This window comes from Serinus canaria, chromosome 2, assembly GCF_022539315.1.
Source record: "Serinus canaria isolate serCan28SL12 chromosome 2, serCan2020, whole genome shotgun sequence".
Taxonomy (NCBI): Eukaryota; Metazoa; Chordata; class Aves; order Passeriformes; family Fringillidae; genus Serinus; species Serinus canaria.
The window spans coordinates 117,257,109-117,275,295 of record NC_066315.1 but is presented as its reverse complement, the minus strand read 5'-3'; the positions used below and the strand labels follow the sequence as shown (position 1 = coordinate 117,275,295).

The 18,187-nt window shown below is 40.4% G+C and overlaps 1 protein-coding gene across 1 annotated transcript; it reads right to left on the bottom strand.

The window, feature by feature from the left end:
• Window positions 1–431: 431 nt before the first annotated feature.
• On the bottom strand, window positions 432–17,863 carry ADHFE1 (alcohol dehydrogenase iron containing 1). The gene is made up of 14 exons (XM_009085688.4): window positions 17,787–17,863; window positions 17,464–17,501; window positions 15,167–15,210; window positions 14,949–15,002; window positions 13,640–13,794; window positions 13,273–13,469; window positions 12,735–12,812; window positions 11,551–11,656; window positions 10,169–10,321; window positions 8,900–8,998; window positions 7,874–7,952; window positions 7,632–7,728; window positions 4,272–4,429; window positions 432–690 (listed from the first exon to the last, which is right to left on the bottom strand). Exons 1-14 carry the CDS (start codon window positions 17,840–17,842, stop codon window positions 607–609), a joined length of 1,398 nt encoding a protein of 465 aa, XP_009083936.2. The 5' UTR covers window positions 17,843–17,863; the 3' UTR covers window positions 432–606.
• Between the last annotated feature and the right edge of the window lie 324 nt (window positions 17,864–18,187).

Below are 18,187 nucleotides of genomic sequence, written 5' to 3'. Positions count from 1 at the left end.
GTCAGAATTTTAACCCAAACCAAATTTCCAAGCAGTCTTTTACAGACAGCTATGAAGGGTGCAGATTTTCCCTAATCAAACAATGAAAAAGCACCCCAGTTCAACAGGCTTCTTAGCAAAGACAGATGGTAGAAAGATGATAAAGCAGAACAGAATACAGTAAGCTGACATTTTCTGCAGGGGACTTCCCCTCCCTAATTAAAAATGACCTTCATTATTTCTTAGCTAGCATGACTTTTTAAAACAAAATATGGATAATTTAAATAGAAGCATAACTTTCAAAATGGCTTGAAATATCCCTTAGAACATTTTTCCACCTTTGACCACCTCTGAAGCACAAAACAGCCTTCAGTAATGCAAGAAATGTGCTCCAACTGTTATGCAAGTCAATGTCACTGACAACTGAGCAAGAAAGAAACCACAGTCAAGTCCTCACTTCAAAGCAGTGTTTAGTTAAAGATGAATTACGTGACCTTTTGGCAGTGTACAATGGAACAGAAGTTAAAGTTACCCAAATTCTTCCATGCTCTGAACAAATTCAGTCCCGTATCTATGAGAAACTACCTCTGTGTTAGAATAGACCACACTTTCCAGAACATGTTTAAGCTAATAAAGTTTCATGGAAGCCTCAAAGAGAGCAGATAAGTCTTCTTCTGTTTGGGGACGTGGAGATAGTTTAGTCACTCTCTCCTGCAAGATGAAAGAAAAACTGGATTATAAATGGATACCAATAAAAACAATCAAACAGTAGGTGAGCTATGTGTCTCTGTACACTAATATCCTTCAGAGAGAATAACAAAGTTTTGCAAAATAAGTATTCAAGTAATTAAATTGAAGCATCATCAACAGTATAGTACTTTCAAGAACATAGATAAGCTAAAATTCCCTGTAATAAATATACAAAAGCAAGATCAGAATGATGTTCAGTTTTTGAGTCAAGCACAGCAAACAGGGGCCTTCTCCATTGCAGATGTCAGTACACTGGGGGACATTATCCTGAGAATATGGATTTTAAAATTAGTTTGCCAGCACTGAACTAGGAGCTGGAGTTTTAGGGACCAAGACTCTCAAATACTACACCTCTCAAGGCCCAGGGTCTGCTGTAAATGGGGAGAAAAAACAGCACCTGTAAGTCAGACTCTGAAAAAGAGACACAGCAAAGGAAAAGTATGAAACTGCTTAATAAACAGCCCCACACCTCAGAGTCAGAATACAAAGGAATTGTGGTTGATCTTCATTTGGACACTGATTCAACAGAATGTTCAGGTGCTAAAGCCCCAGTGACTGCAGTGAAACTCAGGTATGTGATTTAGTGCTCTGCTTGACAAAATAACCACAAGGGCAGGAGCTGCAATTCAGAAAAGCTCCATGCTACTGAGGATGAGGAACTGCATTAGTGTAGGTACCCAGTTACTGCAGGAACACTCAGCTGAAAGGGCCCAACATCAGTGTGCTCATGCTGGTTATGATTAGAACTTTGATGTTTTCAACAAGCAATGATTTTAACTTTTACTGAAATACTGGGGAGAGTTAGAGATGTCTGCAAAGACAGAGTCCAGGCCCACACTAGGAACACATTATCTTTAGATGAGGTGTGTTTTGGCAAGAAAGAGTTTCTTCTGGTGCAACCTGCTTCAACATCTCCCTTGTGGAAGATGCTGCCCTCCAGCTTTACAGTTCCCCCTTTTTTCACATGTGGAGAGTGGATATCATTTGCTGAGGTCCTTGCCTGAGGCAGGGAGTGGGATGCAGGGGAAGGGGCTCCCCAGTGCCCTGCCTGAGCCCCTGGGAGCAGAGCCCACCCCATGCCCAGGGCGATGCCGCAGCACAGGGGTGCAGCCGCGTGCTTCCCCCGGCCCGTGGGATGTGACTGTGGGCAGGATGGATGTGGGCACACGCAAGCCAGGCCACCACACTGCAAAATAAACGTGAAACAGTGGTGAGAAGTCAGCTGTGAGGTATTCACAGCTCATAATCGTGGTTAGCACAGCTTGTGAGGAGTCTGAAAAGTGCAGCTCTGTGTGCATAATTCTACCTGCAGAAGAAGCTTTACTGGTGCATAAGTAGCAATCAAAAGATACCTCTCTCCCCATTGCTGACACCAGTGCTACTACACACAGAGATCCAAACAAAGAGAAGACTAAGATTCTTCTATGCAGTTTTGAAACCAAATGGAAAATTCAAACAGCACTAGGGCAATAGCGTGTTATTTTTTTCAGACTCATAATATGCAAAATATAACAACACAGTGCTCAAGCATTCATAAATTCATCATATTAGGACCATCTGGGCCAAAGCCAGTTTTGCAGCTCTGTGCACTGAGATGTCTGGATTTATCTGTAAAATCACACTGGATGACAGGAGACAGCCAGCCTGACAGCCTGACAGACTGGAGCATTTCCCAGCTCTATCGACAGAAGGCTGCAAACGGGTGCTCCTCCCGTATGCCTGGACACAGAGGCACCATCACTACCTCTGCACAAGCTTGCTGGTATTTGTGAGGCCCTGGCCCCCTCAGTCTGACTCAGTGCATTCTGGTCCTGTGCCAAACCCAGCAGCTCTGGACTCATCACTGGCTCAGCCCCACTGTAGCTGCCTCCGGGACATCAGCAGGGGGTGAGTGGACAGAGAACACCCCTTCCACAATCTCTTATTTTCAGTGCCCCCATCTCCTCTCAAACACCACCACCCAGCCACCTTGAACTTTGAGACTGCATCTTCTTTGCTAGAACAGCTGCTGCTAGAACAACAAGATCAATTTCAACAGCCTCGCTTAGGAAGGGAAATAAAATTCTGTTTTAACTTCAATGTCTGTCCCAACAGAGCTCCCACCCCAAATTCCAGCAGTCAGATTACACTTTTCCCTGCAGCCTGCACTTCATGGCATGGAATATACTTGGCAAATTTTTTAATGCTATCACCACTGCACCACATTGTTTTCCTGATGTGAATGGGCCATTGCTGTATTACAAAGCAATGGCCCATTCACATCAGGAAAACCTATTGCAAGATGAAAAGCAAAAAAATTATACCAAAAAAGAAACTGTATGGACTAACCCGTGGTTACTAACAGATTGTTAAGGAACACTGATACATTTGCATCATGTTACATCTCATACAAAAAAATAAGGGCTGAGAAACTATTAGGTCATCTCATTTTACATAGTACAATGAATCACCAATGCCATAAGGAGACAGAAAAACCCTTCTACATCTTTTGGTGAAGAACCCTTCCCCAGCTAACCAAAACTTGCATTCAATGTTTGTTTTAAAGAAATATGTTTATCAAAACAAACGCTCCAAATGCCCATAACAATGCACATGCATAACCTACTTCATGGGTGCTCAGAGACCTTAGTTTTCTTCCTGACTTTGTCACTGCTCTGTTGTGTGTGATCCTAAATAGTTGCACCTTTGTGTCACTTGCTCAGGTATAAAATAGAAATATTAATATTTAATGTTAATGTAACTGTTCTAAGATGCTCTGAGATTTATGAGTGAGAAGAACTATACAGGATCTGCTGTAAAAAGTGAATAACATTTTGGCCTAAAAAATTTTTACTTTCTCCATAGTATATGTTTCCCTTGCGACTTGGTGGGAATAAATCCTAGGTCCATAGCATATGAATCAAACTGCCTTTTTACAAAGAAGACTCTGGATTTTGCTTTAAGAGTGGTGTGTTGCTTTTTGCAGTGTCTTTGTGGGCACTGAAACAACAAAGGGTATTACAAGTTTAATCTATATCATCCCGGGGGACCTTATTTCAAATTCTGATGGGGGTCAATGGAACAAAAAAGCCATCTGCGAAGAAAAATGCAACTTCTCAATATGGAAAGTTTAATGCAAAGTGAGTTTGATCATTCTTACCAGATAGCACTTGGTATTAAGGCTTTATCTATAGACCACCTGCACACATAATTAAGAGAGGTAGTTATGAAAAAGAAGTATCTACTACAAATATCACAGGCCTATGAGAAACATCCTCTTTTTAAAAACTGTAACATTAAAAAAAAAAAACCAAACTAAAAACTTAGCCCTTTTTTTCTGTATCCATGTGAAAACTGCAGCATGCACTCCATCCCACTGAAAAGAAAAACTTTAGCTGTGGAGTGAAACAATATACAGTTGATTATCCATAATTTTCTCCATTTAAATAGTTTTCATGCAGGAATAGAAATAAAACTTGCTGTAAAAGAAGCACTTCTGGTTTTTTTTCCAAAATCTGTTCTGTTTTATTTGACAAGAAAAACTGTTTTGCTCTCTGTCTTACCTGAGGCAGAGTGCCTTTGACTAATGCAGGGATGTCTGCTTTGGAATAACCAATTGCAGCCAAGCCATCATCAACATTCAGATCAAATAGGAATTTCCGGAGTGTGTCTGCCAAAATAAGCCCAGCATCTTTGATTCTGGCAGTGCGGATGTCAGCTCCTAAAATAAGACATAATGCCTTGACTGTAGGGTGGAGAGAGCAGAGGAAGCCTGTCCTGGACTTAATTTAATCATAATATCAGCTGAATACATATCCATACATAACAGCCACTGCCCTAAAAGCAACATAAAGTAAAAAGAGGAATCAGTCCTCGTTTTATAGTTGGAATGGTTTGTGAAAGGTGAAATAAAACAAGATCAGAGGCACGTTAACTGCTGCCAGAAAGACTAACTGCCACATGAGGTTAACTTCCTTTCCCTCTGTGCTTACAGGGAGAAGCACTTTTTAGTCTGACTAACTGCTGGGAGGAAAGCAGCTAAAGCATGAACATCAGTGGTATTTATTTGTATGGACAGCGTGCCAAATGCTAACTTCATTTTAAGGCCTTGGGTTTGCTGACATCTAGAGGACTGTTCTGTTCAATTACACATTGACAGAGAGGACTACAGCATGTGGGCTGAAAAAGGCAGGAGACAGCAGGGCAGTGTTCAGCACGTTGAGTAAATTCTAAATTTATTGCTGTTTGAATATGTGCTGACTTGTGTAGGGTACTGTAGAACTGAAGAGGAGGAACTGCTCTCTTTGAAACATCTACTGAACAGTAATGAAAACACCAATACAAAACGAAAGATTACAAATATTTCTTACAGAATAGCTCGTGTTCCCTTCTTCAATGAATGTTCAGGACTTACTTAAAAGTAATTGTAAAAGTATGTCTAAACAGGAGACCCAAGTTTCAAAGTAACCCGAGCTAAATTGGTTCTCTGTGTAACCCCAGTGATGTTACACCAGAACTATGTTAGGTCCAAGTGCCACACTGAGAGATGAGTAAGAGCAATACATAGCTTCCAATATATAGGAAAAATATCTTCTGTGATCCTCACACAGCTCAGTGTAACATTCAAAGGGAGTTAAGTGAACAGGAGACCTACAAGCTCACTTGAAGAGCTCAGATATTCAGGTAGTAAGGTTGGCAGTAATGTAGTAAATAATGTCTGGGAAAAACTGATAAATAACGTATGAGAGAGTCTTGTACAAAGTCTTGTGATATTGGGGCTGTGCCATGAGTTTATCCTGGGTTTTACTGTGGAGGGGTAACTAAGACATAAACACACTATCTTCAGATAGTAAAGTAAAAGGGAAAGGGAGGAGGATAAAATATGACAGTAAATGTGGTTGGCAGTTTTAAAATATTACTATAGTTCTAGTACTTTCTTTTTGCTCAACTTAAAAGATACATCAGTCTTTAATTGCTCTTAGAAAATCTCTGGCCACATGCACACCTATTTCAACTGTTTAAGAATCCATCCAGGGAGGTATTAGGCTTTTTCTGGCTGTACCCAAATTCACAGCTGTACATACACACAACATAACTATTTAGTGATCTGCTTCATGTCATAAAATACCTTCTTAGTCATTGCATTTGGCAACATGACAGATTTGAATCAGCTACTGTAGTCAGTTAGCTTCTGGAGTGCACTCAGAAGTAAACACCCCAGATGGAAATTAATAAATTCAATCCCACATGACATATTTTCAGCAGAACCCCTTTCCAACAAGGCACACAATAGTTAAAATTTCTACTGAGAAAATTAACTGAACTTTTAGAGACAGAATTTATGGCAGAAGTTAATACCACAAATCCTAAGGGAACAGCTTTTCAGTCACTTGTTTTAAAACAAGAGCCAGAGCTGAAAATTTCTGATATGCTGTACTGACCAGCTATCCAGACACATTTTGTTCAACTAATTTTAGTTGTGGGTAATTGCTGTAGGAACACAGATATTTATTAGCTTAGTATATGACTCCAGCTAAGTTTGTGTTTTGGTTTTGACCATAGGCAGGACAGCATACTTTAGAGGAAGCCTGAACAACCTCACAGACTGTTTATGAAACACACAGAACTTTCACTCAATGTAGTTTTTCTGACCATGTTGTTTTACACCCTCTATAAAATACTATAAAATAATATAGCATATATAAAATATTTACACTATATATATAATACTATAAAATGTATATAATAAAGTCCCATTCTTCTTGAGATCTCCAATGCTTTGAGATTACTTACACAAGCAAGTCATACATGTGACTGGACTGCTGTGACTTGCTTACAGAAGGCTGACCATACAAGGGACTGAACACAAATTTTCCAAATACCAGGAGAGTTGACCTAACCACTTTTTCTCCACTCCCTGCACTGCTGTGCATGTAGCTGTGACTGCTCCTTAGCCAGCATGGGTATTAGCAGCAGTGTAGCCACGACACAAAACTCAGTGCAGGCAAAGCCCCTGACCTTAGACAAATAAATCAGCTCAGTGCAGAGCCATGCTGTCACAGCTAGACTGCTAACAGCTCTGAGACTACATCACTGGAAGCTGGTTTATTGCACACGGTCATGCTGGAGGTATAATAAAGAGCTATCCTTTCTCTTAGGACACCCTTTGGTGATGGGCTGCACACATAACATGGCACTGTATGACAAAATAAACTTTAAATGAGCTGTCAGCTTGCAGCATTCACTTTTATTCTGCTAAAAAGCAGAAAAGAACATTTTGTTCATTAGTCTCTTTTTAGCCATTACATATGTGTCCACCGATGAGCTACTCCAGGAAAAGGTTTCCTTGGCATCAGCCACTGAGAAATTCCAACACCTACAAACAAGCTTAGGCCTACATTAGAAAGACCAAAACCCACAGCTGTGTGCCATGGAAAAAATAGCAGGAGTGATTCAAAATATCACTGTTCTAAATCACTGCTACAGCAGGGAAGGGAAATAGGGAAAATACTTCCTTTTAGCTAACAAAAGGAAAATACAGTTAGGGAAAATACTTCCTTTTAGCTAACAAAAGTACTGGTTGACTTTGTGGTAACACTCTTCATAAAGTGACAAGAGTTGTGACAATCACAGCTACTCTTGTTTGATTTGCAACAGACCTCCAGTTAATTTCAGCTGCCCACTTTTCTAGCCAAGGATCAGATTTCTCCAGCTTGCTCCTCTAATCACATCATACAATATCAAAATTCAGCATTATTCTACCTAATTTGCATGACATCGAATTCCAGAATCTTTTTTTCTAAACTTAAACCCCTCCCAACAACCAATGACAATTGCTTGCACACAGTGTTTTTCAATCCCAAAATGTCATTTTGGAAAGACTCCCATTTGTACACAAGAACTGTACCCACAGAGGTTCCTACCTAGAATCTCTGCAGCTTCTAAATGCCTTTCAGGATGTATCTGTGCTGTGAAAGCAAACACTGCTGGGGATGTTAGCACCACAGAAAGGCCATGAGGCTGGGAAAAAAAAAAAAAAAGAAAAAAGAATAAAACACATCAACAGGACATACACTTTTAACTTCAATGGACTTTAATGCTCATTAATGACAGATAACAGATATTTGAAATGTATATTAAAACCCCGAAAATAAACAAGTTTTACCACTAAAGAGTGATCCACATTATAATCCTTTGGTTTGTAAGTTTTCACCAAACCAGAAATAGGGTAAGACATTCCATGGCTGGAACAGAGAGCAGAGAGAGAGAGTGGTTAGGGCAGCTCTCCCAGTATGTGGAAAATTTGTGTTCAGTCCCTTCTGTGGTCAGTTTTCAGTATGCAAGTCTCTTCAGTACAGATACTCAGAAGGTATGGACAGGTATGATGTGGATATTAGGTACAGACAGCCCTCATCCCTCTGCACCTCAGGGACCTAGCTGTAAAAAACAGTACCTCCTTACTTTGTGAGGGTGAAGTTATATTACTTCACTGACTGAACTGAAAGATGTTCAGTTCCTAAAGTAATGTAAATATGCCAAAAATATCATAGTCTGCATACCTATGGGTTCACACTGTCTGAGAAAAAGAAACTTTAATTTTAAGATATAATTATAAAAGTAGACTTGCTCAAAGAAAAGGAATGAAAGGAAGGTCTCTGAAGAGAATGACTGCTAATAACTTCTGCTCACAATTCACTTCTAGGCTTTGCTTCTGTGATATTTTCATCCAAATGAAACTATATTGCCTTGCAATATTAATTACAGCTCATTTCAGACTGCTGATTGCCTATCCCACAGACAAACTTACAGATAATTGCATCAGTTCAGGAAAAACTCAAGATTACATCACTGCTGTGTCACTGCAGAACAGCTGGCATGGAATCTAACATTTTAAATGTCATTGAAGTTTCTTACTCTTGTTTTTACTACCAAGAAAGGTAAAGAAGGCTGTGTTTTGTAATTTTCACGCAACTGGTTTTGAGTATCACAACCCAAGAACACACAATCCTTACACACATAAATGACAAGAGCCCTTCAGTTTGTCACAAAACACAGGTCCTTCAGCATCACAGGCCAGGCTACAATCCCTTACTCTGCATTCAGCAATAAGGGCAGCAATGTCTTTGACAATCTGAAACAAGCACTAGCTCTAAGCTGACCTCAGATGGGGTGACTATTTTTCTGTACTCACCAGAGATGGACACCAGCATTGCCAAAGCCAATACCAGCAAAAGCACTTGCCAGGTGCATGTTGGCTCTTGCTTCGCGGTCTTCGGGGTTTCTGATGGCTCTGTGCACCATGGAGGCAAATGGTACCAATGAATTCACAAAGAGATTGGTGATTCAGGAAGGAGAAAGGAGAGAGGGCTTCTTTATGGACAGATACACAAAAAATCTAAAAGATAAGCTGAGATTAAATTGGTGGAAATGGAATCAAGCCACGCTTTGGTAAAAGAACAAACCTGCATGTGGATCACTTATGTAGATCATACTGGTTCAGTGAAGGGCAAACTTCCTTTCACTTTTCCATAAACCAAGTAAATAGAGTGGATTTAACCATATTCAATTCAGTGGTGAATTAAAATATTCTAGTTAGAATCTTTGGTAAATTCCGTGTGTGGCTCCAGGATCACTCCAGCTTTCTCACCATCTCATTAGGTGGTGCTCTAGACCCCACCACTTGTGTGGGAAGAAGACAGTATTCCCTGCCTTCCTATGCCTCAGAATCCTTGTGCAGTTTGACAGTAAGGAGAAAAATGTCTCATGAATAGATTCCAAAGGAACAAAAACCAACTATTTGGACTCACTAGGTACTGTGAAAAGTTCTTTCAAAAAAACTCCACACTGATCTTCAATAGAAGCGCACATGGTATGCAAAAGCTGTAAAGAGGCTAAAACTTTATTGACAGAGATCAACACCAATTCCCAGATAAGGCAATACCTATTCTAAACTGAAGGCCTTCTAAGAATCAGCAGGTTTGCAATAAATGCATACTCTTGCACATTCATAAGTGCATGTTATTACCTTCTTGATGGATGTGCAACTATCATAATTTACACTGAAGGCCACAGAAGTAACATCAGCAGCATTTTATTCAGTTTGTTACATATTTCCCTTATACTGTCATAGAAAGGAGGTTCTTGAAAAAATATGTAAATGCTTCTCCCATATGAACTGAGCAGCTTGAAATACCTTTAACTGAGGACTTCAAGAATAGATTCACAGAGGCATTAAAAAGCTACCTCCTCAAGACAAACTACTAATGCCAATTTTATCTGAAATTTTGATTTATATCTGAAAACTATCTTGCTTTATTTAATAAAAATCTAGGGTGGAAAACAGAAGCTTAATGTTGCAGCTTGCCTCATTCTAGCCTAAAATTTCCATTCTTGCAGGCACCCCTTTTGGGGCACTGTGTACTGAGCACCCTGCAGGGGGCATGGCTGTTAAGTGTGTTACCTTTTCAGGTACTTAGCGACAATTCTCAGAGCGTGCAGAGCCCAGACGTCGCTGACGGGGTTGCTGCCTTGGTAGGCTGGGCGCTCGATGGGGTTGGAGGGGCAGGGGCTGCGCTGGTTGTAAGGGAGAGCAGTGTACGACTCCAGGGCATGGCTAACAGAAAGATGGAGAAATCAATTACTTAACGGGGAGAGCTCCCTTTCCTGCCCTGCTGTCCTCTGAATGCAGGTTCTTTTTTATTTCTGGCGTCCAGTGGTTGCTGAAACAAGAAATACAATCCCACAGACAGGGGAAAAATGCTGGGCCAGCACCTCCAGAGCCCTTCCTCTCACACACAGAGAGAAGGCAATCTAAACGCAGTCCCTTTCTATCAACTCACACCTGCTGAAAGCCTGGTTGGATGCACCAGTACCTGTAGTGTTTTGCACTGAAGAGGGCTGTGCATCTGCAATAAGTGCTTTTCCTTTCTGTAGGACAGGAACCATAAGAGACTTTAGCACTGGAAACTTCATAGGGTACTTTTCTTTCAGAAGTACTGACCTTAAAAAAATTATGGGTGATATTTAAGCTAAGTGGAACTGCCAATAGTCTCATTCATGAATCTGACCACATAAAAAAGGGGCACTGCCTATATGGCTCTATTAAGATGAACAAAACTACAGACAAACCATTTTCATTGATGAACAAATGCCTTTTTTCCATTACAGACATTGCAGGCCAAGGTCCTTCACCCTGCTTGAGAAGTCACAGTTTCATTACATATCTAATACTTTAATATACATAGCACCCAGAAGCAAAGGAAGCTCTGGCTCTCTCCAAAAACAAATGTCAATGTATTTTGTACAGTTAAGCTGTTGGTTTGAGATTAATAAAATTTTGTGCGAAATAAAAAGCAAACTGAGATTGGTTCTGAAGATGACCATAGCTGGGTGAAGACCTGCTAGTATCTCACAAGCTTAAAGAATTTTTATTGACACATCATGGCTTTTGTTAGAAAATTCTTATTCTCTATTCCCTGCTCTGTCTGTGATTCATGATAAATGCTATTACAATTGTGATTAATCATCTATCTCCATGATCCCTTAAAAAGGGACTCCTGGACTCTCTTCCCTGACAACAGCTATTCTGGAAGCAAACAATTTCTCCAGTGCACTGCAAAAACATTCAAATTTCTGCAAATGCAGGATTTGTTTCCATACATTCTGAGGGAGGCAGTGAAACTAAGGAAGAGGAAAGTCTGACAGAGCTCAGCTAAACAAGAACAGCAAACAGAGAAAAAAAGATCATCCTCTTGTGCTCTCAAAATATATTTTTCTACAAACACCATAGTAAAAATACAACATTTAAATAAATTCAAGTATCAGCCTATGCAGAAAGCTCACCAAAGCACATCAAAGCCACTGTTGGCCACTATTCGTTCAGGCATAGACAGTGTGTGCAAAGGATCAATGATGCCTAATGTGGGCTTAATGGCTCTTGAAGCAATACCTGCAATGTGCAAAGGGAGGAAAATCAGTTAAAGATGTTTTATTTGAAAGTCTGAACATGAAAGCAAAGAGAGAGGGGAGGGTTGAGATTATTTATAAATGTAAACTGATGAGGAAGTCTCTCTAAAAGAGTTACATGACTTGAGACTTTTGCCTAAAGTGGATTATACCAGACAACGTTCTCTCTCTGTCTGCAACTCTCCCTGAGCAGCCTTGCAAAATGTCTGTGGCATCTGCAGTATTCTTAGATTTGTATCTTCTGTGGACAGGCAGAAGGCAAAACTGGTTTGTACCTGCAATCAATCGTTATTGGCAATTGCTGTCTTCAGCATCTGTAATAACCATGTCGCAAAGATGTAGCTCTGAGAGAGACAGACTGACTGACTGACTGACTACATATGGACTAGAAAACTCTTGAGCTATTGTCAGACCTCCTTAGCACACCCATCTGGGTCTCAAGTTCTGCAAACTGTGTGGTGTATAAAATCCACATGCTTAGAAGCAAAACCCTAAACAGCTGTGAAGCTCAAGATGACATTTTAGCCTTAATCTTTATTTGCCAGGGATGAAAAGGCCAAAGGAAGACAGTGTCCCTCACTTGCACAGCATCCCAGGCCTGAGGTTTCCAAAGTCAGGAAAAGGAACATTTGGTTGCAATTACACAACAAAGAAACAGAAGTCTTAAAAGTAGAAAGAAAAATACAGAGGAAATAAGGAACAGTTGGTTGACCCTGAATATAAGTAGAAATTTCCTTTGCAATTAACATTTTCTGCCATTTAAAGACTTGAAAGATTTTAGTTTCCTGTTTTGCCTTCAAACTATAATCCACTGTATTCCATAGGTATTTCATTATGTTAATATGATATAAATTTAATTCAAGGAGGAAACCTTTAAGCTTTTAAAATTTGCCTGTGGCTGTTGAATCAAAAAAAAAAGACACCTGAAATGACATGCAGTATCCTTTCTTTTCAAGGCAGGGAAATAACAAAGACATGGGAAAAGCAATTGTCTTGAGTAACACACAAAAACCCCCTCAAAACAAACAAAACAACCCCAAAACAAAGCACCAAAACCTCACCGGTTTTAACTTTGAGTTCTTTGAAGTCAAAAATGGCAACACCAGTGGTTTCACTTCCAGTGCCAGATGTAGTAGGAACTTAAAAGGAAGAATGGGGGTAACAACAAATTATAAGAAATATATAATAATGCAATTCAAAGAATAAAACCACAATATAATAATAATGCAATTCAAAAAATAAAACAATATATAATAATGCGATTCAAAGAATAAAACCACACCCAAAATACAGGGCCCGGGAAATCTTGGAGGTATCCCTGATCCAAAGCCAACAGATCAAAGGGAAACTGCTACTTTGATATCTTTTCTCAGTAAAGGAGTCTAGCTGAGCTAAACAAGACAAAGTCAGGATAAAACCTCTGATTTTACCTCCACTGAATTAAACAGCAAATGACTACTGAATACAACAAGAGGAGAAGTTAGCCCAAAGGAAGCTGAAACAGCCACAGTAAACTGATTTCAGTAGAAATATCAGGGAGTGTAGAATAACTCACCCTCCCCTTGCCCCAACTCTCCACACACTCTCCTCATGCTTTACCTGCAATAAGTGGCTTGAGGGGCACAGTGACAGGCTTCCCTTTCCCGATAGGAGCATTGACATAATCCAGGAATTCTGATGAAGGGCTGGCTGCATACAGGTTGGCAGCTTTGCAGGTGTCCATTACAGACCCACCTCCAACGGCAACATAGGCATCAAACTCTCCCTTTTTAGCAAATTGGATGGCATCCAGGAAACTTAGGACACAAGAAAGATTTTCCAATTAGTCAGGATAAAACTAGTACCAAGGGAAACTAACTATTAAGACCAGCATGCAGGTCACAAGGAGGTGTTTAAAAAGCCATATGGAATCCTGTAAAGGCCTAGGCACTACTTGGAGAAATGCCCTGTCAGAAGGAATTTGTACCTTTGGTCTGTTGGCTCCACACGGACATTATCATATATTTGAAAGTTTATACCATATTTTGCCAAGGAATCCAACGCTGCATTTACAGGAGGGAGTTTGGAGAGGTTTTTATCTGTCATCAAACAAACTCTTCTAGCACCAAGATTCTGCAGGTCCTACAATAATGAATCAAAAAACCAAACAGCTGGTATAAAATCATACACATCATATTTAAACACTAATCCAAATCAACTGAACCATTGTATTATAATAATAAACTCCTGACTTAAAAACAGTTGGTTATTGCAAAAATTTTAAGACCATAACAGCTGCAGAAAAAGAGCATTAACCACATACATGTAGAATACAGAAGCAGAATAAAATTTAAAGCTGCCAAATTTATATCATTGAAGTCTTAAGATAGAAGAAAACTAAAGTTGTTGAACCATATGGAACACTTTAAACTACAGTAAAATATAAAAAAATTTTTTAAAATATTTTTCCTAAGTTCCTGTGAGAATAAAAAAGGCCTTTTCACAGACTGTCTTCATTAACTGCCTACCAAAGCACAGCATTAAAATACTGAAAATGTAATACTGGATATTTATTTATTAATGAAAAATCAAAATGAGGCTGCAAAAAGAAGAAAAACAATGCTACATCCTAACTTTTGCTAAGTTGTCACAATAGCTATACAATACATATAAATTATTCTAGTGCTGTTTAAAGACAGTTTCTGTCTAATTTCATTTACTGTCTGACTATAATCTTACTTCACAAATTTTCAAATAAAAAAGAGATCTATTAATGCTAGAAATGCCAAAAAGGAGAAAAATGATTAATGAAAAAAGGCAGTGATAAAAGCACACTGGAACAATGTACTCAGGTGAACCATCTCACACTTCTGAAACAAAAATTCTACATTTACACAGGGCAAGCTGAGAGCTGAATAAATATTGAGCTAATTTAATAGAAAGTCTCTGATTGAGTTAATGAGCTCTAGAAAGATGAAAACAATCTTGAGAAAATCCTGGTGAGTCAGCAGGATTCAAAATTTTCTGAATTAAATATCCTGTCAGAGAAAAACATTGGTGCATACTTGTAGCAAAGTATCAATGACCCAATTATCCCCTGAGCTGCATTTCATATACCACTGGACCACTGATGCTCCAGGCTCCTGTTCTTCAACCAAGTTTTCTCTGACCTTTTTGTGCTGATACATTGGACCACACCATATATAAGCTTTCCTTTATTAAGTGGATTGATAGCACTGGCAGCCCTTCAGAAAATAACTTTTTACCAGTGATGGACTCGCACCATAGCAGCTTACCATGCCAATCTCTTTTGTAACTCCTTCTCCATATCGGATGTTTGAAATGGCCATCTATAAAAAAAAGAACATTTCTTTTTCTCAACAGAAATGGCATCTGACTCATTCAAAGTGAAATAGGAATATTTGATAATGTAAATATTTGTTAAGTGCCATATTTGTCAAGAGGTATTGTCTGCATGACTTTCAAAGGAAACATATGTTATTATTAAATCTACCTCAAATGCATAGTCTGTATTCCCCAGGGTGGGCCGTTCAGGAACTGGAATGGAAATAAAACAGTAGAATTAGGAAAAAATAAATTATTTCAATCTGTTTCTCAGCTCTAGAGCTGACAATTCCTTTGTTTTTAGAATCACTAACATATTTCCACAGGTCATCTCAGCTTGTCTGGATAACAGTTACCCATTTCTTCCCTTGCTGTTCTTGAGATTAAATAATCCGAGTACTTGATCTGACTCATATAATTCAACAAAACAAGTGAGATTTTGAAGTTCTTTCAAGAATTTTTTATAAAAACTGAACCGATTAGCAGGAAGGTTGCATGAGAGTTTGTCTGCAGTCTACAAAGACCAGAACAGCACACAAAAAAGTAGGACTGAGTATGTGTAGAGCACTCATACAAGCTGAGAGGTGCTAGAAATGCTTAGGGGCTACATGACAACCTTTGGAACAATGTTTAAGACAAATTCATGAGATGTCCTCTTTATGCACCTGGATAGAGAACACCTTATGTATGCATGGGAGCAATACTAACGGGTGTTATTTACACTTCTTTTTACTTCTACCTAGTCCTGAATGTGCAGGTGAAACAGAACTATTTGCTAGAAAATTACTGCGTGCACTGCTAATAATAAATAAGAATCACTGTGTTAATATTAACTTTAATTAGAAGATATTTATAAGGACAGTATTTCAGTCATAGCTTATCTCTGCCATGTCATTTTTGCATGAATTGTCACAAAACTCAATTTCTGGCATATTCAGATTTTGCCATAGAGCAAAGCAAACTGCATGAACTGAAATTGCCCATTCTTCTCCCAGAAAACACCAGGCAAAGCACTCTGCTCTTCCCGCTGCACTCATGCCTTACGTCTGCTATATTAATTGAAAATACGCAATTTGGATTCCGATCCAATGAGTGAAACCATGATAATGAGGCTTACAGACACGCTGGGGGGCACTGAAGCACTGACCCACAACAGTAACAGATAGATGTATTGAAACCCTTTATGTACTTTCTATTCAAGCACAGGCCAGCTGCTATCAGCTCTTTCATTGCCACCTCTTGCCAGGCTGTACATGTTTGACCTCTCCTGGAGCTGGAGTCTGCTGTACTTTCAGTCATTAATTTGACAGGCTAAGGACATGTCCAAACCATTTACTCTCTTGCTTTCTGATAGTATAATAGACACCCTGCTGTTACATTCTTGAATCAAACTTAACTTTCAGAGTGAATTTTACTGAGTTCAAAAATTGTACAATTTCCTTGAACACTGTCAAGAAACACAAAGAAGTTTGGAGTTTTTTTCAGCTATAGTCACAGTTCAATCAATTCCTTTTATTTAGAGATTTACTGAACTGATACCATCTTGCTACGCTATAGACTCTATAGCTGCCTAAAACTTTCAGAGAGGGTTCTTCACTCAGGCTTCAGTTTAGCAAGAGCTTCGTTTGAATTGACTGAGTAGGTCATCAAGAAGACAAGCAAAATAATGAAATTCTATTTCTCAGCTGCACTATTGTCTTGCTGTATGGATGGTCTTGGGCAAAACAGTTATCTGAACATATAAATAGCTTTTCTATATGTAAAATGACAATGTCAATTCTTTAGGAAGTGTTCTAAGCATGTGACACCATGCTACTTAGAGTTACACATTACCAAAATTATGGCTCAAACCACTGATATTTAATGGATCTGGAGACTTAGCAACAATCTGGAGACTGACAGATAATTATTCTCCTAGCCTCCCTACAGCCCATGCAAACAGAAGCTCCTCCTAGGGTGAGCTGGGTAAGTCAGCGCAGCTCCCCTGCTCACAGTCCACAATCCTGGCCTAAGCGAGCTGAGTTCTTGGGACTGACTGTATAAAAAACCTGTGGAGATTTTATTCTCTAGGCCAACACACACCTTTGTGAAAGGCTACTTTTTATCCACATCGCTTCCTGTTTCTTTTCTGGTGCAACGCTTGTGTATCTAAAAGCAGATCTAAAGTTGAGATGGTTCAGGTGATGACAGCCAGAGCAAAGTTCAGGTCAAAGGGCTGGCCCCACAATATGGGGAGGGAGAGGACAGGAGGCAGTAACTGTGGTTTATGTGGGAGCAGTGACTCTCTCCAACAATAACCACTAGCACTGTACAGCTCCAAAATAACAGGTTATTTATCTTCTCCTTTAGATTGTTCCTTCCCAGCTGTTACCTGCACCCTCTGACCAGGCTGCATGGATACATACAGCCCTCTGCAGGGCCATGGCCTCCTACCGAATTATTCTGGAGAAACAAATTAAGTCTTACCTTGGGAATAAGTGTGGCCGTGGCTCGGGCACCGGCAACTAGTTAAAATGTTAAAAAAAGGTATGGTTAAAGGGGGAAAACTAAAGCAGAAAACCACAGCTTTACGTCCTAGAAGTCTCCTGTAAGCACCCCTTCCAAGGGCCGGCAGCTGAGCCCGCTGGTGTGCAGCGGGAGCGGGCACGGGAGGGTTCGCAGGGGCGGCGCGGCCGCCGCTTTTCGCTTCCCAGCCGCGGCCCCGGACCGCCGCCGGCCCCGGGAGGGACCCGGGAGGAACCGGGGAGGGACCCCCGAGGGACCCCCGCGCCCCGTCCCGCCGCACTCACGCCGCCCGCTCCAGCTGCCGCAGCAGGCGGGACACCCGCGCCCGCCCCGCCGCCATCGCCCGGATCTGGGGACAGACGGGAACGGGGCCCGGGACGGGGCCGGGCCGGCGGCAGCGCCTCCTCCCGGGACAGCGCCGCTGCCCGGCTCCGCAGCCGGCACACGACTGTCCCGAAGAGGGACTCGCAGGGTCAGGGGACAAGTGTCCGCATTCAGCACCCCCAGCCTACGGCCCTGAGGTCAGCGTTGACAACACCCAACTCACGCCTGTTTTAAGGCAAGCAAAATCTGTTTGCTAAAACAGACAGCACAGAATGACAGTGAAGAGCGACAAAAAACTAATTAGGACTGAGTGCTTGTTGTGTTCTTGTCACAGAAAAATATTGAAAGTAATGGAATTGCA

Bases quoted from the DNA above. Each gene is read 5' to 3' on its own strand.
- ADHFE1 (XM_009085688.4), bottom strand. From the start codon at position 17,842: ATGGCGGCGGGGCGGGCGCGGGTGTCCCGCCTGCTGCGGCAGCTGGAG. The intron at 13,795-14,948 runs GTAAGCTGCTAT...TCATTATTGTAG, and splicing joins TTACAAAAGAGATTGGCATG to GACCTGCAGAATCTTGGTGC. The intron at 4,430-7,631 runs GTAGGAACCTCT...GTCTTATTTTAG, and splicing joins AGAAGCTGCAGAGATTCTAG to GAGCTGACATCCGCACTGCC.